The sequence below is a fragment of the Lissotriton vulgaris genome, unplaced genomic scaffold (assembly GCF_964263255.1).
Source record: "Lissotriton vulgaris unplaced genomic scaffold, aLisVul1.2 SCAFFOLD_1500, whole genome shotgun sequence".
In the NCBI taxonomy this organism is placed as follows: domain Eukaryota; kingdom Metazoa; phylum Chordata; class Amphibia; order Caudata; family Salamandridae; genus Lissotriton; species Lissotriton vulgaris.
In genome coordinates this window covers 134,701-157,710 of record NW_028241052.1, presented here as the reverse complement: position 1 = coordinate 157,710, position 23,010 = coordinate 134,701, and the positions used below count along the sequence as shown (strand labels likewise).

Below are 23,010 nucleotides of genomic sequence, written 5' to 3'. Positions count from 1 at the left end.
ACCATTCTAACATAGACTTGTTGCAGTATTGCCAGATGACGAAAGAGCCCTAAATATTCAAATGATTAATCATAGACAGACCGCAGGCTGCAACTGCATGGGCATGTTTGTCTCTAAAGAGGAATGAGAGATTTTTTTCTTAAGAGACAGAGGGCGAAAAGCAGCCACCAGCCACAGACAGAACATAGACATTCAGGCTCCTGGTACAGAATCAATCCTAGATATTGTGATTTTCCAACACGATATGAGGGGCTTCCGATGCAGGGCGGCACTAGAGTGCCATCTCCTTGTCTAATGTTGCTTGTTAAGAGCAAAGCCTCGGTTTTGCTGGCATTCAGCGATAAACAGTTGTGGCTTATACGCTGGTGTATTACCAAGCAACTTCTAAGAGAATGGGCATATTTACCTAGCCTGATGATGTGCTGGGTGTCATCGGCATGGCCTGGAGCCTTACATCCAAAGGATTTTATTAGGGCAGACCTAGATAGCCTTTGCGGCTATCCACGCAACTGCCAAGTTGTCTGTCATGTTGGAGGCGAAAGTGAAAGTGTCTCAGTGTGACTAATCACAAAATATTTACACCAGTGAAGCACTTTTCCTCCAATGTCACCTCCTGCTGCAGTAAAACACCATGTTCCACCTTATGTGAAGCAGGAAGGGGATCTAAAAGCGTCACTCTTTCCAGATTCCCTCACCTAAGATTGTTCAGATCTCAGTCATAGCTGCCACAAGGGTGATTTCTCTTAATCAATCAATCAATCAATCAATCATGACACTTATAAAGCGCACTACATACCCGAGAGGGTCCCAAGGCCCTGGGGGGGGGGGGGGGGGGTGTACTGCAAATGATCGAAGAGCCAGGTCTTGTGGAGTCTTCTGAAGGCCAGTAGGTCTTGGGTCTGTCGTAGGCTCAGTGGGAGGGTGGGTGTTCCAGGTCATGGACTGCGAGGTGGGAGAAGGATCTGCCACCGGCGGTCGTTCTTCGGATGCAGCGGACTGTGGCGAGGGCGAGGCTGGCGGAGTGGTGCTGGCAGGTGAGGGTGTAGAAGCTGAGTAGTCTGTTGAGGTATGCTGGGCCGGTCTTGTGGAGAGCTTTGTGTGCGTGGATGAGGAGCTTGAAGGTTATCTTCTTGTTGACAGGGAGCCAGTGCAGGTCTCTCAGGTGGGGTGTGATGTGGCTGCGATGGGGGATGTTGAGGATCAGAATTGCTGAGGCGTTCTGGATGCGTGCATTCATCTCAGGAGCTTGGCCGACGTTCCTGCGTAGAGTGCGTTTCCGTAGTCCAGTCTGCTGGTGACGAGGGCCTGGGTGACTGTTCTTCTTGTCTCGGTGGTGATCCACTCGAAGATCCTGCGGAGTATTCGGAGGTTGTTGAAGCAGGATGAGAAGACGGCGTTGACCTGCTTAGTCATTGAGAGGGTGGAGTCGAGGATGACCCCTAGGTTGCGTGCGTGGTCCGTGGGTGTCAGGGCTGTTCCTTGTGTTGTTGGCCACCAGGAGTCGTCCCAGGCTGAAGGGGTGGAGCCAAGGATGAGGACCTCCGCTTGTCCGTGTTCAGCTTCAGACGGCTGTTCCTTATCCATTCGGCGACTGCCTTCATTCCTTCGTGGAGGACTAGTATTAAATAGCTTTGCCACATAATACACGTCCAACAAAATGTCGGCAAAATAGCCACTGGGCAGGGACAAACTGGAGAGCCATGTCTGCAACTTGCAATGAGGGATCCTACCTCCTCCTCAATGATGGGTACAAGGTTTCTCAGAGTGGTTGCACCCAAAATTTAAAGGACGGATAGAGGCAGGATTATTTATAGGGTGAAATGTTTCTCCTACTTTTATAGATATTTTTCACCTTTGAACTGGAGAAGGTGGCAGTTTGTAATTAAAAGCTAAGGAACATTCCTAATTCGTGGTTCGTCTATGGTTTTGATTATAAGTTCACTATATGTGTGATGGTATCCAGTTGTTAAATATGTTGGCTTTTCCTTTGTATTCTATGTGCACTCTTAATCAAGTTGACTAATGGATAAAGTTGCATAGCATTTGAAACCTATAGACAATCTAAATGGTATTACTTAAGTTCTGCTTAACATAATATTTCATTTTTTGATACTATATATATATATATATTTTATTTATTTTTTTATTTTTTATTTTACGGAGTTTTATATAGCGCAAACTTGACTCAAAGGTACCGGATATCAGAGTGCTGTACATAGCACCTGTTGCGTTACATGAGGACACATTAATTTTTTTGTTAGGCATGGGGAGATTAAGTGATTTGCCCAGAATCACAGGATGTTTAGCACCATTGCCAAGACTCGAATCCAATTCCCTAGATTCGAAGATGACTGCCCTAGCCGTTAGGCCAACTCCTCTCCCATTATTGTCCTCTATCTCTTTCTCTGCTTTTCATGAACATTTTGGTAGTAATGGTTTGGGAGATATCTGTTACAGCTGAGAGGGGCATTTTGAGTGCAGGTCACAGTTCTCCCAAGTGATTTCTTATTTCAATCAAACTCATCTTGCCCCACCAGTGAATGGGAATTGGAGGTACTACTGACCCGGCAGATGTGGTGGTAGGTGCTGTACTGAACTACATGATTTCATTTGACTATGATATAATTATGTCTTGTTAGAATGAGATACACAGTGCAGCTAGTAACTGATAAGCGTTGCACCACATATTTCTTTAGCTGTGCTCAGCATAGGTTGGAGCAGTGGCCTATCGTGACACATGCGACCAACCATCAGGGGCTGGACCGTGACAAGACTCTACTCTCAACCCGCTGCATATGGCTCCACTGAATTCCACTGAATCCCATATGTGTGCACAATTATTTTGTGTTTTACCCCTGATGTTCAGTGAAAGCAGAATGTAAGTGCATGCACTTTGGCTCAGTCAAGAGTTGTGCTTGTGCAAATACCATTTGCGTCCTTTTTCCACTACAGAATTAGTCTAAATGGTCACATCAGTAATTTTGTTGGAAGCTCGTGAACCAGTGTACAATAATGGTTTGCCTTTTTTCTGCAGGCAGAAATCTTAACAGGGGTTTCAGTCAACAGCCCAAAGGATGCAGAGGAAGCCGCCACAGTACTGTTAAAACGAGGCTGTAAACTGGTCATTGTGACCCTGGGAGCTGCAGGGTGTGTGCTGCTGTCCACAGAAGACTCCTCTCCAAAGCATGTTCCTGCTGAAAAGGTCAAAGCTGTAGATACCACGGTATGTTTTTCAAAAACTCTACAGTTGGACCTTTAAAAAAATGTTTTTCACGCGGTTGTACGGTGACTAATCAACCAGCTCGTTTGATAGCGGTCGATACAAATCTCTTGTGGTGTGACACTGACACTCTCCATCAGGACACACCACTCAGTATCAGGCAATGGAAAATATTGAGAAAGAGCTCCTTGCACAGACCCAACACAGCCCAAATATCAGTAGCAGCTGGTGTGCGGGCGGAGTGTCGGGCCGGTGGGGGCCTGGGGGGATGACAGGCAACAGGAAGGTGTCGGGGAGGGTGGGGAAACAGACAACAAATAAACATTAAACAAACAAAAAAAAAGAATGTACCTTCCGCCTACTGCTCAATGCTCTTTTCCATGTCCTCACTGCAGCACATGCTCCCGTGCGGCCAATCCTGACGCTGCTTTCATGTTTGAAAGCAGCGTCGCGATTGGCCTGAGCCCTGGGAATTTGCACTCCCATTGAGACTGGTAGTCTGTCCTTTGCTGTCTCCAACCCAGCAACGCAGCTGGGTTGGAGGCAGCTCAGTGTGTATGCCGATTTGGCCGGCTTGAGATGGCCGTCCAAACTGACTTGTGCACTGACAACAGTGCAACAACTCCCTCTGCCACTGGCCTTGCGATGACTCCGCCCCCAAGACTTGCCCAGACCACAGAACCTCGACTCCAATGTAGGGAAAGTGTTGAACTTTGAAGGGGTCAGATTTATTGTTCCGGCTCCTACAAAAGCAACAGTAGGGCAGGTGGCGGACTTTAGAGGGGTTAGGTATACTATTCCCACTCAAACGTAAGCAACAATGGGGAAAGTGATGAATTTTAGATGGGTTAGAACTACTACTCCCAATCCAGCATAAGCCATAGTAGGAAAAATGTTAAACTTTATAAAGTTCAGATTTAATTTAATGAAGTAATACAAAATAATTTACATAAATGTATACTAAATAAACATAAAAGATTTGTACATGTACATATTTAAAACAATTTTTTAACATTATATAATGTTTATACATTTTCAAAAACTAAAAACACAAAACATATAAAATTATACATAAAATCATCTACACAAATATGAAAAATAGATTTCAAAATATTCCAACCCTAATACTCTATAATTCCAACAACAAAAACACATTATAATATAACTGACAAAATAACAATGCACATTATTTAAAACAAATAAAACTAAAAAATATTAAACATAAACATTGAACATCATATAATGAATTAGTATCCAAATGATTAAAACAATTAAATAATTAACAACTTTATCAAAGTAACCTGCTAACAAATACACAAATTACCATCTTTTTAAAAGTATCTGTTAAATAATTTAAACAAACTTTAACATAAGTATCACATTAGCAAACTAAAAAGTATAAAAAATTACAATCAATTAAAACATAATATATTTTAAAAACTTCCCAACCTTTTCCCCTATAAACTCAACAATCTGCCAATAAAGTGTAATAAAAGAAAAACGTAAAATATATTTCTGAATCAAAGAAAAGAAAAACACACTAAAAACAATTAAACCGACGTAACATTAAAATAATAACCACTTATAACACAAAAACTAAGAAAACTCAACTAAATATTTGACAAACGATATTATGTGGAAATGTGATTTGAAAATGTATATAAAAGTCTCACAATAATGATATTCTTACAATCAACGTTCTGTTCCACAATATGTGTGACATAACTATTATTTTAACACAATATTTGTGTCTCTCAATATTTTTGAAACCATATTCTCGTGGAATACCCTCTGCACACTTGCTTAGGTTAGTATGATACTGGAGCCAACATTTATTTATTTATGTATTTATGTATTTATTTATTTATTTATTTATGCGGTTTTTATATAGCGCTGACTTTACCCGAAGGTGTCAGAGCGCCTTCACAATAGGAACAGACTGATACATGAGAACATTACAAGTGAACAAATTACAAAAGCAAACGTTACATTACATGAGGCAAAAGTGACAATCGTGAGCAAACAAAATACAAGAGGTAGCAAACGGTGCATTACAGGAGGAAAAAGTGACATGTGTGCAGGTTACAAAAGCGTGTAAAGTACAAGTAGTGGTATAATACTGCAATAAATGGATGACACTCAAACACAAGAACAAACGTTACGTAGGCAATGGTGGCATTTGTGCAAGTATGGAAAGCAAACAAAATGTAAGACGTAGCAAACAATGTGTTACAAAAGAAAAGTGACGTGTGCATGTTACAAAAGAGTACCAAACACAGGTAAAAGGGTAATACTGCAATAAATGGCAGACTCTCAAACCACAACAACACCCTGGGAAGGCACTTCCATAGAGACAACAAAAGAGATGACTGTGTTGTTCATTAGGGAAGGAAGAAGGAAAGGGTCACTAGGGAAAAAGGGTTAGTGCTCAATGGAGGACAACCCCTGGGTATCCAATTTGTTGGATATAATGGCCTCACACACCCTTGCGAGTGTCATGCTTCATCATCGGCAATGCTCCTCGTTGGGCAGGCGGTGCAATGCCCAACGGGCTCACCTCAAAGAGGGGCTCTTTATCGGAGATCTTTTATCCAACTGCCTATGGGTGAAGTGGGGGTGAGGGGCCAGGACAGAGTAGATAGTGTGGGTGAGGATAAAATGTGGCACAAGGTACCGGAAAGCAATTTTATTCTGGTGGTCCTCTGCCACAAGTAATTCAAGGATAGCCCGTGCTCATGGGGACTATGGTTTCCCAGAGTGGACCAGGGCTAAAGTGCAAATTGTGTGGTCAACATGTTTCTCGCTTCTAGTACATTGACTGCGATTCTTCAGGACCTAGTAAAAAACTACAATCTACAAAACATGACCTAATGAGATGGGTAGGCTTGACTGGCCCTGACACGAGCAGTAGAAACCTCAAACGTTATGGCTTCTCCCTTGATGTCAGATCCACTGGGTACTGTTGACACCCTATAACTCTAACCCTTAGGCAAGAGCAGTGTCATACAGGTAGTACAACTTATGTGCTATATTTAAACTGATACTAATTAGGTCATGTTTTGTAATTTGTAGATGTAGATGTAGAGGTAGATGTTTTGTATGAACATTAAGCCACATTCATAGTGCTTGACACCATTGCCTTGTATGTCTTGGTTAGCGTTTAGAGTATTGTACACTTGTACATTTGGTCCTAGGTTAACTTCTTGCTCTTCACTTTTGCCATCTGCTGCAAAGCCATCACTCCAGTGTGTATACAACACAACACAACAGAACTCAACCAAACCTTACCTCAGTGTGACTGCAATAAGATAGAAGGATGTGATGACAACCATTAGGATTTCAGTAGTGGACCTGCTATTTAAACTAGTGCCCAATAAGATAGTAGGATGGGATGGCAACCAATAGATGTTCAGTAGTAGACTTGCTATTTAAACTAGTGCTCAATAAGATAGAATGATGAGATGGCAACAATTAGGATTTCAGTAGTCGACCTGCTATTTAAACTAGTGCCCAATAAGATAGTAGGATGTGATGGCAACCAACAGGAGTTCAGTAATGGACCTGCTATTTAAACTAGTGCCCAATAAGATAGTAGGATGTGATGGCAACCAATCGAAGGTCAGTAGTAGACCTGCTATTTAAACTAGTGCCCTTCAATAAATTATAATACAAATGTCTTATGAGTTTCCATTGAGGATATTGGTTTTCCCTTAATAGCCTCATTGGATAATATTATACGGTAATCATCATGACACAATGGTTATCCGTGTGTACACGTGAAACTATTTATTCTGTAGTACTACTGTGTCTGTGACAGACACAGCTTCTGGCCCAGATGTAGGGCACTGTGTCTCATTTCCTTCATGCAGCTTGCTTGTTCACAGTCTGTGAGCACCCTAGCATCTACAACTATAATGTTGAATTACTTGTGACAGCCAGCACGGTGGCATCCTTGCTAATGTGGGGTCTGCAGTGGTGCTGACCTACTCTCAAGATCTTCCCTCCGGAGTCAATTTCTGCTCTGTAACCATGGACAGGACTATGTTACTAAATCCATTGGGCCCCCTGTGTCCTGGGACTAATCTTCATGGAGTCATAATACAGAGTCAGTGCCAAGACCGCAGAGGTGTCCTACAAACCAGTGTACCAGCAGAAACTCATAATGATGTCCCCCGCGTCCCTCCCACAATCACATGAGCCCCAGTCAGATTCTTACATCTAAACAGAGGAAGCATTCCATTATGATGGAGTGCTGTTTAGGGTATGTTTGTAACTACTGCTGTCTAGTTTCTTGCTTTATTCCTAAGCACTAAGATGCCTTGGGGCGAACATTGCACTTTTCAAATGGATTAAATAACATGTCACCAAAGAGGCGGCACACAGTGCAAACATACATTTAATGAATAGTAAATTTGCCACAACGAAGAACAAAACCAAAATAAACTGCAAGGCTTGTTTTTTAGAGAAGCCTCGTGTTTGGTCAGTTCGATTTCTAGGGGGTTGTGCTGGTGTTGTGAAAGTGGCCTGGCCTTTATACTGCAGCCATCAAAAGTTTGTTTTGAGGAAGACATTTGATACCAACAGGTAAGAAGATGGGAGAGGAACAAAATGAACGTTCATGCTCTTGATGTTGTATTTGATTAAAGCAGGTGAAATAAATGGATCCCTATTGATCATTTCAAAAGGTACTGGATACAGTTGTCTTTGAAAGAGGACCTGGTTTATTGAAGATAGATCCATTTACTATGGGAAGAGGAAAGAACACATGAGATTTAAACTTAAATAAACTGTTCATAGCTAGGGATTTTGCCACGGGGAAGAACAGGAGGTAGGCAAATGGAGGACATTTCTGCTGTACTTGGGTTTCAAACACCACAATCACAGATGTCATTTCTAGAAACATAGTGGGGTGGCCTTTTATGAATTGCAAACCCTACTCAGAGGATAGGATTACAGGCCTTTCAAACAATGTTTTGATATCTGGAGAGATTTGCTGATGTGCAGATATGATTACAAATATTTAACCACAGCGTGCAGCTGGAAGGTGTCGTCTCCCGCCCTCCGATCTAGTTCCCAGTAAGCCTTGGCACCGAAGCCAGTGTTTCATACAGTGGTGGTACAGTTTCAACCTTGTGAATCATTAGCCCTGCAGGCTTGTGGTTTTTGGACTTGGCTTTCAAATGCTCTGAGAGCGTTTTCCCGTCTCATTTTATCTTCCTTCTTCCAAAAGAACAAAGATTGTATCGCTGACACAGATATACGTGATTTGCTGTCAGGAATAAAGTACACCTTTGTTTTTACTTAATGCTTTGTTAGTTGTATTGTATTGCGACTTATATAGCGCACGTATCACCCGAAGGCATCAAGGCGCTTGCCTTGGGAACCCGTCCTGGCTTTTTCCCTGTGAGATAACCCCTACTGGGCATCCCCAAGGTGAAAGCCAGGCATCCCGCAGCGGGTGGGCAGCCGTAGTGGAGATTAAGCAAGCTATTGCCCAGAGTTGCAGAGTGAGACCCATGATTAGAATAGGCACCGAGGCAAGAATTATCGAGTCCGTGGACATTTTGGGCTCAGGACCCTGCCGCGTCGGGAATTGAACCCTGGTCCCGGGCGAGACCTCTGCATCAGGGTCTGCCGCTCTAATCAGTGAGCCACACTCCTCTTCCTCGTTGCAGCATCAGCATTAAAGGGATAAACTGAATTGCCGCTGGACCATCTCTCAGTAGCTTCCATCATGTGACTGAGGGGTCTTTCTCAATCCTTTCTTAAACAGGCAACTTGTGCTCCCTGGTTCTTTTCTGTAACATGTTCCATCCATAGGTGATCTCTGTCTGCTCCCCCTCCCCTGTCGTCCTAACCTCTTCCTCTCAGACAGATTCTCATTGACTCAAAGTAGGAGGCTCCAATGATTTTAAAACATTTTTTTTCTATTTTACAGAATTTTCTATAGCGCGAACTTGACCCGAGGGTATCGCGTATCAGAGCGCTCTACACGAGCACCAGTTGTTTTACATTAAAACACATTCATTTCTGTTTGACACATTGAGATTAAGTGATTTACCCTAGAATCACAGGATGTTGAGCGTTCTTGCTGAGACTTGAACCTGGTTCCCCAGCTTGGAGGTCAACCACCCTAGTTGTTAGGCCAACTCCTCTCCCCAATGATGCAATGGCCGATAGCATGCAGAGTGAAAAATGCAATATAAATCGGTCTAGCCTCCTACTAATAACACGGGCGCAACTAGACCCGAACCACCCACTCGGGGGGAGGAGGGGGCTAACAGATCAGCCAATGGAGGCTGAGCCAACATTTCATGGGGCAGATATATCCTTAGAGGCAAAACAGGAGAATAGGGTGATAAATTATTAATTTTAAATATACTGATCAAACCTAATACGATGACAACAGACATGTTGCACTGGATTGTGCAATATTTTGAGGCTGTTGATGGAGAACATCATAAGGGAAAAGGAGTGATATGACGACTAAAAAGCACTTTCTATAGATTTCAATACAAAGCACTTTAGAACCAGTTTTTATCAAAGCTAATTTAAAACAGGGACCCCTTTTTGCCAGTTCCGTCTGTAAAATGACAGTGAGCTCATGAAAGATGTTTAACTCCTTCCTCGGAATGAGCTACTGCTTGACTGTTTGACCAAAGGCGCATTTAAACTCTCCTCGTCGGTATGTTGCAATATATGCTTGTTTGAGGGTGCACGAGTTTTCAGGTCTTGGAATATTGAGCACAGTGGGTTAGTACTCCTGATTATGGGTGTATGAGAGATTCCTTATGCATCTTCTATTCCTCCTGTCCTATCCTATATCAAAATGGACTAGTTGCTGTTTGCCCCCACATTGAGCACTTCTCGTATGAGATGACTGAGGACAATCCAAGCAGGAAGCCATCAGGCTGAGAAAACTGGCAAAAAGGCTCGAGCATGCCAAGGATACAAGTATTCTTTCAAGCTCCAGAAAACATAGAATGTGTGGCTCATGGGCAATGCCCTGCAACATAAACATAAATGGTACCTCTCAATAGCATATATTGTAACTGAAGCCTCTCTGACATAAATTGTCAAATCCATTACAATTTTAGTGTCACTTCAAATACTGCAGCCGGTAATGTGCATTGTAGAATGCAGCATTTGTTACGAATTTCTCCTAAGTTCCTTTGAGAAGAATGCCCATATCCTCTATAATGGATGCATGTAAATGTGCATGGTACGTATAGAAATTAGCCTGGCCTGCGAAGACAATGGGACAACATTGAATGGGGCACAAGCGAAACTCCAGGCAGACAACATGTTACAAGTCGGTCATTGTAATATTAGAACGCCTATTGCACAACGTAGCGGTGTTCATTGTGCAATGCTGGTGCATTGGAAACCTGTTATACCCAAAATCAGTGTTATGCTGCTTTTGACAAACCCATGCTTAGCTTAACATCGGAATAAGGTTTTATAAGCATTTGGCTGCCAAACTACAGCTCGTTGAAGAGGCAGAACACAGTGATGCAATGCCTCCCCGAGGGGGTGCTGGGGCACTGCCTCTGCATAGACAACATCCGGTAGAAAAAACACACAAGGCATGCCTTAAATTAAATTTTACATCTGTCTCTCGATGCACTTTGAGAAATCGATCATCGAGGCTTTGCTGTAAATGGCAGAGTTACGCCTCTGGTTTATTTTTTTGGAATCTATTTATTAGTTTCATAACACAAAGATACAAGGTCCATATAGAGAATTCCTGCTTATACAATTACAAGTTGTACATCTGAAAGGGACCAGTATAAGCAGGATATCCACCCCAATCAGTGTAGTGCAGTGACATCACCTGAGCTATGCCTCTGGTTAGACGTAAATTATATGTTCAGGCTTCACCCATCTGAGCTATCTCCCAGTCTACCCATAGGTCAGGCTGCAGACATCTGAGCTATCTCCCAGTCTACCCATAGGTCAGGCTGCAGACATCTGAGCTATCTCTCAGTCTACCCATAGGTCAGGCTGCAGACATCTGAGCTATCTCCCAGTCTATCCATAGGTCAGGCTGCAGACAACTGAGCTATCTCCCAGTTCCCCATAGGTCAGGCTGCAGACATCTGAGCTATCTTCCACTCTACCCATAGGTCAGGCTGCAGACATCTGAGCTATCTCCCAGTCTACCCATAGGTCAGGCTGCAGACATCTGAGCTATCTCCTAGTCTACCCATAGGTCAGGCTGCAGACATCTGAGCTATCTCCCAGTCTACCCATAGGTCAGGCTGCAGACAACTGAGCTATCTCCCAGTTCCCCATAGGTCAGGCTGCAGACATCTGAGCTATCTTCCACTCTACCCATAGGTCAGGCTGCAGACATCTGAGCTATCTCCCAGTCTACCCATAGGTCAGGCTGCAGACATCTGAGCTATCTCCCAGTCTACCCATAGGTCAGGCTGCAGACATCTGAGCTATCCCATAGGTGATGATGCTCCATCAGCAAAGGACAAGAGCCACAGCCCGTCGTTTACAGTCGATTTATTCTAAAATTGACACCAGTATTGCATTAAGTGCCTGAGGGCACCCACTAAATATACTGAAACCTATTCAAATGCAAGATATGAGCTGAGTTAAGTTGTTACCTATAAAGTGCATAAAAAATCTGTGAGAATCTTGGCACTGAACTGACTTACAGCAGCAAGGATATGAAGGTCGCTAAGAAAATAGATCAATTGCAAGAGCCTCTAGTTTGCATTGGCCAAGGTGGAGTGCATTCCAAATAGAGAAAGCAACAAAAGCGAACGGACACAGCGAAGCCATGGCGTGGTGAGTACAGACAGGGAAAACATTGCATGGCCTCCGCAAGCAGGGAGAGAGCTCCGTGTGTGTCAGGCCAACCATGTTTCATATTGAGGAAACAAACCTGCTTTTAGAGCTTATTTTCTCAATACAAATAATTGTGCCGAGTGGATGCTTCAAAAATGGTGTCCACTCAGCAAACTTGCAGTGGTTTGAAGGGGGTCCTGCTATAGAAGCTTCTCCCCCAGCACAGAAATGCCAGGCAGGCAGGAGAGGGTTTCTAAGTAAAGAGGTCATCTGTCTGAGTGGCAGAGGCCATGTGCTTACCCTTTCCCCCCGCCCCTCCCCCTGGCGGATCTGCTGACTATCCACCAGGGTGTAAATGTCCGCCCGAGCATGGTGCACAATGGTACAGTAGGCTGGGCATTTGACATACCAGGCGATCGTGTGGCATCAATACCTATGCTTGACCTTGTTTATCTATTTAGCTATCCTCTATCATTTTATCATAATGCAGAAACAAAGACAGAGCTGAGCACTGCAGGAAAATGGACAGAATAGAAGGATCCAGTAAAACACAGGTAGGCAGGCAGGCAGACAAACAGACACACACACACTCCTCTTGTTATAATATGTAATTGTATTATCAGGGCAAAGACAGAGGTGGAGATTTATTAGAGGCTATGAGGTTACAGCAGGTAAAAAAATGGCCACTCTCCATGGGTTGGTTACCCCAAACTGAAACGAATACATTGTATATGGTGTACCTCTATCAATCTCATCATGGTACAACCTCAGAGAGTGATTTGGAGACTAAGGCCATAGTTCCAAGTTTTGTAGAATTCAGGTGATGATGAGGGTGCATAGTAATTTACGCTACCCTGGAATGTGCGTATTTAATGGGTAGCCTATTTATAATAGGTGGAAGCGTGCTTACCACACCAATGACTGCATTTATCTCTTAACATCTTATCCTGGTCCTTCTCCTCAGGCTTTTTCTGTTTAATCTGTCAGAAGAAATGAGAATATTGCAGAATATGGCCACCGGTGCACAACTCACGATTCGGATTCTTGTCAAACATGAATTTGCTCATGGATCAGAATTTAAAACACGCCATAGAATCAGGGTCTCAGTAAAGTCTGTACATTTATAGAAGGTAGGGATAGGTTATGTCAATAGAGATTTGCTGGCTCTGCAATGCCATTACTATGGTTTGAGTAATTTGTATTGTGCTGAAGTAGATTCATTCAATGCTTCATACTCCTAACAAAGCACCAGAGCACATTTGGGAAGGGGTAGCACGCAACTTCGTCATGTGCCATAGATGGAACAGCGCATGTTTGTCATGAGCCTGTCGTCAGGACCACAGGTATGCTCTTGAACTTTGTTGTTATGCCTCTGCATGAATTTAAAGAGAAAATGAGTTATAGGTTGCTTAAGCGTCCAGTTCTATCTGATGGACAGAAGTGTGTGAGTGCAGTCTGGTCTTTGTTTGAAGTGTTTTCATGTATGAATATGGCTGAAACGGTGTCATAAACAAGCATGTAGCTGCACTGACTCATCAATGTTCGAGAGACCTGTGAGGATAGATGAGGCAGCACAATTGAATACTTGCCATCTATGGAGCGGTCTGTGTTTATGCACTTTGAACCGCATAGAACACAGTGCTAAGGCAATATACAAAGATGGAGGGAGTTACCCTTGAGATGTGCAAATTCGGGGATTCTGGGAGTATGAAGCTGTGAGGCATTCAGTCAGCTTCAAGTGGAAGGATAAAAGCCATCTGAACTTTAAAGTACAATGAGCCCTACATCACCCACAATATACTTGTACTTTACGGAGTTTTATATAGCGCAAATTTGACGCAAAGGTATCGGGTATCAGAGCGCTTTACATAGCACAAGTTGCGTTACATGAGGACACGTTCATTTTTGTTAGGACCGTGGAGGTGAAGTGATTTGCTCAGGATCACAGGAAGTTCAGCGTCATTGCCGAGACTCGAATTTCGATTTACTACCACTTTGCGCCACTTTACCTCAAGTATGTGTTCCATGTTTTATACATGGACATTCCCATGCAATCACCCATGGGTTTTAATGCAAATCCTTTCGCCTCCTCAAGAAAGGCTTAACATAGAAGACATTTTTTTAATTTTTCCGTACTTTTCAAACTTTGTATGCGTGTTACACTGTTCACCACATGCACAAAGTGGGAAGAGGATTAAAGCATCGTTTTTGTACTGAAAGGATACCTTTCACAAAACCTATGCTTCATAGAACGTATACACCCTTGCAAAATGGTGCAGAGCAGCCTCAAATGCACCGCCGCTGAGCATAAGAAAACCTGTGCCGTATCTTAGTCGATATGCTGCTGTTTTTCACTCTCCCTTTAATGCAACACAGCACACCAACTTTGGTTGCTGTATTACGTTGCGTCACACTTCAGTAACTGTTTCCCTTAATATCTTTGCACATTTTGTACAGCCTGTCTTCTACTGTGTGTCATACGATTTTGAGTTCTGAAAAAGTTTATTAGGAAAAAAGAATTACAACAACGTGCAGAAAATAAAAAGAATGAAGGCAGTAGGTTCATATACAATGTAACAAGTGGGTTTAGAAAATAAACAGCGTATAAACATAACAAATAAAAAATGCAAATACAGTCAAAAATAATGATAACATAAGCAATATTGTACAAATGAAGGTATAAATAGAAATATAAATTAACACAAAGGAAGTCATGGAGGTTTAGTAACTTCTTGCTGCAGAGGTCTAGGGGTAGTAGAGCATTTAGCATGAGCATTAATGAATAAAATGACCGGAGCCCATAAATCAGAGTGCTTGGATGCCAAATGTGATGGATAGACAAATGTAGTGTCTAGCCGGTGATTATAACAGACTGCATACCACCATGCTTGATATGAGAGTATAGTGAAATCTTTCCAGTTTCTCGTTATTTGCTGGAAGGCTACTGCTATTAGGAGATCAATTATTTTGACATTGAATTTAGAATGTTCCCAGATGGAGGATAAGCTACCTAAAAAAATATGTAACGTAGAAAAGGGATGAGTGGTCTGAAAAATCAAGTTTAGTTGATTCCACACTTTTTCCCAAAAAGGGCGAACAAATTTACAATTAAAGAGTAAATGGAATAAATCAGCATGTTGGGCTGAACAGGACCAACATTCATGTGAGACATCAGCGTGGAATGAGTGGAGAGTAAGAGGGGAGAATAGAAGTCTGTTATAGATAAAGAAGAGCGTTTGTGTCGTGTTTGCAGCCCTGGAAGATTTCCTAAGTTTAAGCCAAATTTTATCCCAGACGTCAACATTCCAGGAGGTGTCAAAGTCCCTTTCCCACAATAATTCTGTCTGAGTTTTGGCTCTTGGTGTGGATGAAGTATGTAAAAATCTGTAAATGGTAGAAGCTTTAGAATGAGCAAGCAACAGAGAATGCAGTTTAACAGTATGAGTAGAATCGATAGAGCTGTTTAAAGGAGGTGGTCTAAAAGTCAGGGAGGCAGATTGGATAGCTTGTGTTAGGAGGGAATATTTAGAGCAAAAAGATGAGGGAAAATCAAAAATAATACCAGCCTGTGCAAAGGGTAGAATTAAATCCCGATTATATAATTGATTGACCCAAATCAGCCCACGTTGTTGCCAGGTGTGTCATACGATTTTGAAGTAATGACTTCACAGTGCTTTCATTTGCAGGCTAGAATCTCTTAGCACTATACATACACGTCACTTCCCAGTACACCAACCAGGATTCAGTTCTGTGAGTGGCTTCTTATGCACACAGATGTGCAGTGATATCATTAACCAACTGAGATTTCATACCAGCAGTTTTAATAAAGTATTTGTGCTGCTATCGTAACTACATATATTCGTAACATTTTGCGACTGATATTCGCCTTACCTCCTTTTGTGTATACCTATCCCAAAACCACCGGACCATGCCCTCAGTGCACTCAGAATCACAGTTCCGAAACTTTTTTATACATTTGAACCTCTGGATGAGCTGAAAGTGCTTTGTAACAGGCTGGAAGCCGCCACGGCCCGAGATAAGATACAGGATGGTGGGACCTGGACTGAAGACCTTTTAGTCCAATTGGCGTTGCATGCCTGACTAATAAGAAACAGTGTGAATGTCAATACGTCTGGCTTATAAAAGAAAGCACCTCTTCTGTAATTGATGGGTTTAGGCACTCCATAAGCCATCATACTTTCAGTCTGTAACTGATACTTTTATTCATGTATCCATTCATTCACCCATTGAGTTACCAATTTACACAACAATAAAGTACTCACACAAAGTCAATAATATATGCAAGATAAATTAGAGGAAAAAAAAGTAGGAAAAGAAAACATGGTGCCACCTAAACATGGTGGTCATAGGTTTGCAAGAACAAATAGAGTTACAAATAGTAGCATGTGGTTGTCTTGCAATGGTATTGCTCAAAGTGCATGTAAATGTAAATGTAGTAGTATTTGTATAGTGCACCGAATCGACCCCCAAAGGGGTATCTCAGGCGCTTGTACGCATACCGCTGTGGAACCCTTCCTGGCTTTTCCCTGTGAAGTGCCCACTCCTGGGCACCCCCAAGGTGAAGCCAGGCATCCTAGCGTTGTTGGGGCCGTTGTAGAGATTAACACCTTAGCTGCGTCGAACGTTCAGCACCCAGTGCTGAACGTTCGAATAACAAGCGCTGGCCCGTCGGCCAACGGTCGTGCGCAGCACTGGCAAGGTAGTGCTCGCGACGACCGTTGGCCGACGGCAGCGCTTAAGGGGTTAAGCAAGCTATTGTCCAGAGTTGCAGAGTGGGACCCATGATTAGAATAGGCACCGAGGCGTGAATTATCAGGTCCGCGAAAATTGAACGCAAGACCCACCGAGGCGGGAATTGAACCCTGGTCCCGGGCTAGACCTCTGCATCAGGGTCTGCCGCTCTAACCATTGAGCCACACTTCTCCACATCCGCATCATTGTTAAAACTTATCAGCACGGCCGCTACAGTTAAAACGCATGTGTTGACAATCTGTAAAGTAAAACAGTGATAAACCATTCCATGATGATCCTCTGTTAAGGTCTCTCTAGCGAACGCTACGCATGCGCTGCTTCGCTTCCGGGGCTCTATTGTGTTGTTGGAAGGGAGACAAACCATGTGTGCGCACGGACAGGCGGTGTGCACGCGCATGGCGTCTCCTCATTCGGCGTTTCGCATGCCCCTCCCAGCCTTGTCCGCGCGCACCACTCACAGGACGCTGGTTTCTGACGGAGCCCGCTCCTTGCAGGGATCTCGCAGGCTTGTTAAGAAAGTAAGTAAGACACCAAAGTATGCACAATTACAAATGTGGAGCACTGACGCGCTTGGGACCCTTGTGAGAGGGGCTCTCGCCTGTAGTGCAAGCGTACCCTTTCTGCCTACGACAAAATCAATTATTTGACCTCAAAAAAGGTTCTACTTTCTTAAAATCTAAACTGTTGCATATTAAATTCTGAAAGAAAAATCCTGCAGAGGGGTGCTTAGGAGCAGTGTATGCATCACTTCACTCTGTTTTAACCATAATCGCAACCATGCTCTTGAGGAGAGGTGGGAGGAGGGAGTTCCAACCCCAACCCATACAATTCTTGGCCTCGCTGCCAGGACTGCAGATAAGCCCTCAACAGTCTAACACAAAAAGCAACCGGTCTGATAACGCCCATCCCCGGCTCCCAGAGAGGGTTTGCAGGTACCAAACCCGTAGGTGGGATTCAGGAACCAGGGCTTCCTAAACAGTGCGGACAACCTGAGCCTCTCCACTTTCCGGTGTGCATGTCATAGCGGGCCTGCAGCTGCGTTTGTGCACACATAGAGGGCTCCATGCAGCGCGAATACACACGATTAAGTGTCACCGAGCAGTGAAACACGCCCGGCCTGGCAGCGCAGCCGAAATTTAAGCACCTTGAGCTAGTGCCATCTGAATACCAGTCCACCACACCAGTCTTCAACTAAAAGCTAGGGGCCTGATGCACTAAAGCTTTCCCTGGTTTTTATATTTAGCTGTGCATTCCGTGCATGACTTCATTAGAAAGCACTGAGCTGGTATCTAGAATGTCAGGCAGGTCATGATGGATTTGATTTGTAGCAAGGCCAACCCAGCCTTTCATCCTTCCGAGGTCGATACATTTTCGTGTGATTCTATTTTAGTATTTAGATGCTTTATAAACTGTGTCTATAGTCTTATATGAAGAACACATTGTTATTGCATTTTATGCAAGGAAGAAGGGCCGACTCCTATTCTTCAATTCATTGCATCGAGCTGTGGAGATTTAAAAATAAGTAACAAAAAAAGTGGCCAGTTTTAGTCCGGTTTTCATCCCAGAAGCAGAACTTTGCATGAAGAGGGGGATATATAGCCCTTACACCTAACAGAGCAAATATTTATAGATTTCTTCCTTATGAATGCATTTCAGGTTTTTATCTCCCTTGATGTGGTAGGATGTTCGTTGCATGCTGGCCTAAGACAGAGCGCATGCCCTCGTGCTTGCAAGAAGATTTTTTTACTGAAAGGAGCTCGCCCATTGCTTACCGTTCATTGACTACATTGTCACTCTTATTTGCTGCCAATTAGTTGGCCGGCGTGTGCCAGTTCCACTTCCCCTTCTTTTATGTGCAGCATGGACAAAGTCTTGATTGATTTATTTAGACTAATGCCTGTTTAACAGACACACGCGCAGACAGACACACGCACGCACAGACACACTACAACAGACACACGCGCACACCCCACCCCCACTCACCTCTCTCGGACAGTCTCTTCTCTCTCGCGCTGCGATGGGGGCGGGACTTCCGGTTGGGGCCGCGCTGCGATTGGCCGGCTGCCCAACCGCTTCCGGGTCGTCGCAGGCAGCGCGGCGGCAACTTGTTGTAATAGCAATGGTCTGAGAAGGACAGTGGCACATTTGTGTATGTTTTACTTCAAGGTGGTCGGTTCCGGAGGCACAGTAGCCTTGTAGCAGCATGACCATTAGGAATTACACTCATTCTTGTTTTTTCTTAAAATTCATTTTTCCCGGCCCGGCCACGCGGCCAATGCTTGTTTTGTAAATTTATGCACTCAGGCACCGCTTTCCCTCCCACAGCACCTAAACACCGCATCCATGCTTGGGGCCGCAGAGAGGAATTCCCTCCCACCTCTCCCCCGCTGCTTCCTGCATCATTTCCCACAAGCCGACCGTAACAGATTCCTAGCCCGCCACTAACCGATGTTCCGGAGCGGAAGCGCTGCAGAGCTCTAGGCGCTATGCACCCGTTGGCACTTGCAAACTCTGAGCTAGACAATGTACCAGAAGTGGTTTTCTTGGCGCTTACTTGGCAACCCATGTAAAACATGCGTGTCTTTTGTGCTATTACTAGCGAGGAGTGAACTGAAGGTTTCTTTACAGGTCGGGTCGGTGCTCTCAGCTGTGCCAGCCTTTCATATAGGCAGTGTGTGGCCTTATACAGCGCCCGTGCTCCCGGAGAATGGCAGCACTGCCACGGCTCAGTATCCTGCTCCCCAAGCTCCAAGCACACACGCATCCATGCTTGGGGTCGGAAGAAGGAATTCCCTCCCACCTCTCCCCGCTGCTTCCTGCATCATTTCCCACAAGCCGACCTTAACGGATTCTTAACTGAACTGTACCAGCTGTGCTGACGACCCTGGCACCCTGTGACCCTCTGCATCTCAGCGGCAGTGTAAAGCCTTGTTGGTTCTAGTGTGTGCTAAGACTGCAAGATGTCTATTTCGAGGCTCTATCCTGCGTCAGATGCATTACCAAAACACAGCAATATAACTCCCGATGCATTTAATTACTGGTTTGTAATTGCAATTAAAGTTTACAGAGCTGTGAGAGACAATAGGTATTGAGCACAGCCAGCAGTAATGCTACCTACAACCCCTGCACCGGGTTCAGCTATTATTCCCATGGAATGTGAATCCTGCTAAGAGGAAAGAAATCACCCGACAGCAGAGCGGCGTCACTTTGCTCTGTTAAGAGGCAATGCTGGCTGACTGCTTCCGACAGGCACGAGCATCAGTTCGAGCTGTCGGCTTTAATCACTTCCTCGGATCCTGAGGGGCAGAGAGAGCAGAGTGCAGAGCAAGTTAACACGCTTACTCTTATTAACTCTGTTGTTTGCACTGTAATGTGCTCCTAGAAATACGCTTGTCAGATGAACAAGGTCTATTTTATTAAATGCAGCATTCTGTGGCTACAGGTCGGTGATGTGAAACCGATGTGTGATGTCTCTGAGCACAAGATGTGGAATGCTGCATCTCAAACCCAGCCTGTGCAGTGAATCTGCCCATCAGACTAACTGGGGGAGTGACCCCAAGAACAACCAGCATTTGCAATGCAATAGGTCTCTCATTTAGGAGACTTTGAGCTATTGGCAATGTAAATGACAATGCCTTTTATTTGTTTTAAAAACCTATATAAAAGGCATTGCCATTTACAATGCCAATAGCTCAAACTCTCCTAAATGCGAGACCTATTGCATTGCAAATGCTTGTTTATATTTTTTGCTGTGTCCTGTATCTGTGGATCCACCATGATTCTCCAGGGGACCGCACTCATTTTTAGGTCTCGCCTAGACGAAAGCAAAAGCGAAGCTTTTGCTGTCTATGCGAGACAACTTATGTTGCCACTTTTCTGGGAATATTGTGGACATCAGACTGTTACGAGCTTTTTCTGCTGTAGTCAGGCTGTCACGAGCTTCTCCTTTGGAGATTTGACCTCGTGAGCGCGCCTTGACTGCATCTAATGGGCCATGCGCTTCCTTTAGTCAGTTTCACTTTGACGCCTGCACTTTCAAAGTGAAATGAAACAATGTGTCTGGTAGTTGTTCATGTGGAGTGCCTTCTGACCTCGTGAGCGCGCCTTGACTGCATCTAATGTGTGTGGCTTTTTTTTTCAACGTGGCCCTGGCGCTTGCTTCAGTCAGTTTCACTTTTAAGGTGCAGGCGTCAATGGGTCTGCTACTTGTTTTATTTCCATTTAATGCTCTTTGGAACAACAATTTTATATTACTTGTGTGTATTACCACTGGCCAGAATTTCAAAGACTTATATTCACGCAGGTGAAATAATACTATTGTGATTAGGGCCGATTTTTGGAGTCTGACCGTTCAGAGTGCAGAGTGGAGCTTCAGAGTGGAGCTTCAGAGTGGAGCTTCAGAGTGGAGCTTCAGAGTGCAGAGTGGAGCTTCAGAGTGGAGCTTCAGAGTGGAGCTTCAGAGTGGAGCTTCAGAGTGGAGCTTCAGAGTGCAGAGTGGAGCTTCAGAGTGGAGCTTCAGAGTGCAGAGTGGAGCTTCAGAGTGGAGCTTCAGAGTGGAGCTTCAGAGTGGAGCTTCAGAGTGGAGCTTCAGAGTGCAGAGTGGAGCTTCAGAGTGGAGCTTCAGGGTGGAGCTTCAGAGTGGAGCTTCCGAGTGGAGCTTCCGAGTGCAGAGTGGAGCTTCAGAGTGGAGCTTCCGAGTGGAGCTTCAGAGTGGAGCTTCCGAGTGGAGCTTCAGAGTGCAGAGTGGAGCTTCCGAGTGGAGCTTCCGAGTGGAGCTTCAGAGTGCAGAGTGGAGCTTCAGAGTGGAGCTTCAGAGTGGAGCTTCAGAGTGGAGCTTCAGAGTGGAGCTTCAGAGTGCAGAGTGGAGCTTCAGAGTGGAGCTTCAGAGTAGAGCTTCAGAGTGGAGCTTCAGAGTGCAGAGTGGAGCTTCAGAGTGGAGCTTCAGAGTGGAGCTTCAGAGTGGAGAGTGGAGCTTCAGAGTGGAGCTTCAGAGTGCAGAGTGGAGCTTCAGAGTAGAGCTTCAGAGTGGAGCTTCAGAGTGCAGAGTGGAGCTTCAGAGTAGAGCTTCAGAGTGGAGCTTCAGAGTGCAGAGTGGAGCTTCAGAGTGGAGCTTCAGAGTGCAGCTTCAGAGTGCAGCTTCAGAGTGGAGCTTCCGAGTGGAGCTTCAGAGTGCAGAGTGGAGCTTCCGAGTGGAGCTTCAGAGTGGAGCTTCCGAGTGGAGCTTCCGAGTGGAGCTTCAGAGTGCAGAGTGGAGCTTCAGAGTGGAGCTTCAGAGTGGAGCTTCAGAGTGGAGCTTCAGAGTGGAGCTTCAGAGTGCAGAGTGGAGCTTCAGAGTGGAGCTTCAGAGTGCAGAGTGGAGCTTCAGAGTGGAGCTTCAGAGTAGAGCTTCAGAGTGGAGCTTCAGAGTGCAGAGTGGAGCTTCAGAGTGGAGCTTCAGAGTGGAGCTTCAGAGTGCAGAGTGGAGCTTCAGAGTGGAGCTTCAGAGTGCAGAGTGGAGCTTCAGAGTAGAGCTTCAGAGTGGAGCTTCAGAGTGCAGAGTGGAGCTTCAGAGTGGAGCTTCAGAGTGCAGCTTCAGAGTGCAGCTTCAGAGTGCAGCTTCAGAGTGGAGCTTCAGAGTGGAGCTTCAGAGTGGAGCTTCAGAGTGGAGCTTCAGAGTGCAGAGTGGAGCTTCAGAGTGGAGCTTCAGAGTGGAGCTTCAGAGTGGAGCTTCAGAGTGCAGAGTGGAGCTTCAGAGTGGAGCTTCAGAGTGCAGAGTGGAGCTTCAGAGTGGAGCTTCAGAGTGCAGAGTGGAGCTTCAGAGTGCAGAGTGGAGCTTCAGAGTGGAGCTTCCGAGTGGAGCTTCCGAGTGGAGCTTCAGAGTGCAGAGTGGAGCTTCCGAGTGGAGCTTCCGAGTGGAGCTTCAGAGTGCAGAGTGGAGCTTCCGAGTGGAGCTTCCGAGTGGAGCTTCCGAGTGGAGCTTCCGAGTGGAGCTTCCGAGTGGAGCTTCCGAGTGCAGAGTGGAGCTTCAGAGTGGAGCTTCCTAATTGGAGCTTCAGAGTGCAGAGTGGAGCTTCAGAGTGGAGCTTCAGAGTGCAGAGTGGAGCTTCAGAGTAGAGCTTCAGAGTGGAGCTTCAGAGTGCAGAGTGGAGCTTCAGAGTAGAGCTTCAGAGTGGAGCTTCAGAGTGCAGAGTGGAGCTTCAGAGTGGAGCTTCAGAGTGCAGAGTGGAGCTTCAGAG

At 44.8% G+C, this 23,010-nt stretch overlaps 1 protein-coding gene across 1 annotated transcript in view; it reads left to right on the top strand.

The window, feature by feature from the left end:
• LOC147672121 (ribokinase-like) overlaps positions 1-23,010 on the top strand; it is a 518,130-nt gene that overhangs the window by 361,244 nt on the left and 133,876 nt on the right. The window contains exon 7 of the mRNA XM_086948020.1: positions 3,035-3,223. Coding sequence (XP_086804146.1) covers positions 3,035-3,223 — 189 coding nt within the window. The remainder of the gene's footprint in view (positions 1-3,034; positions 3,224-23,010) is intronic.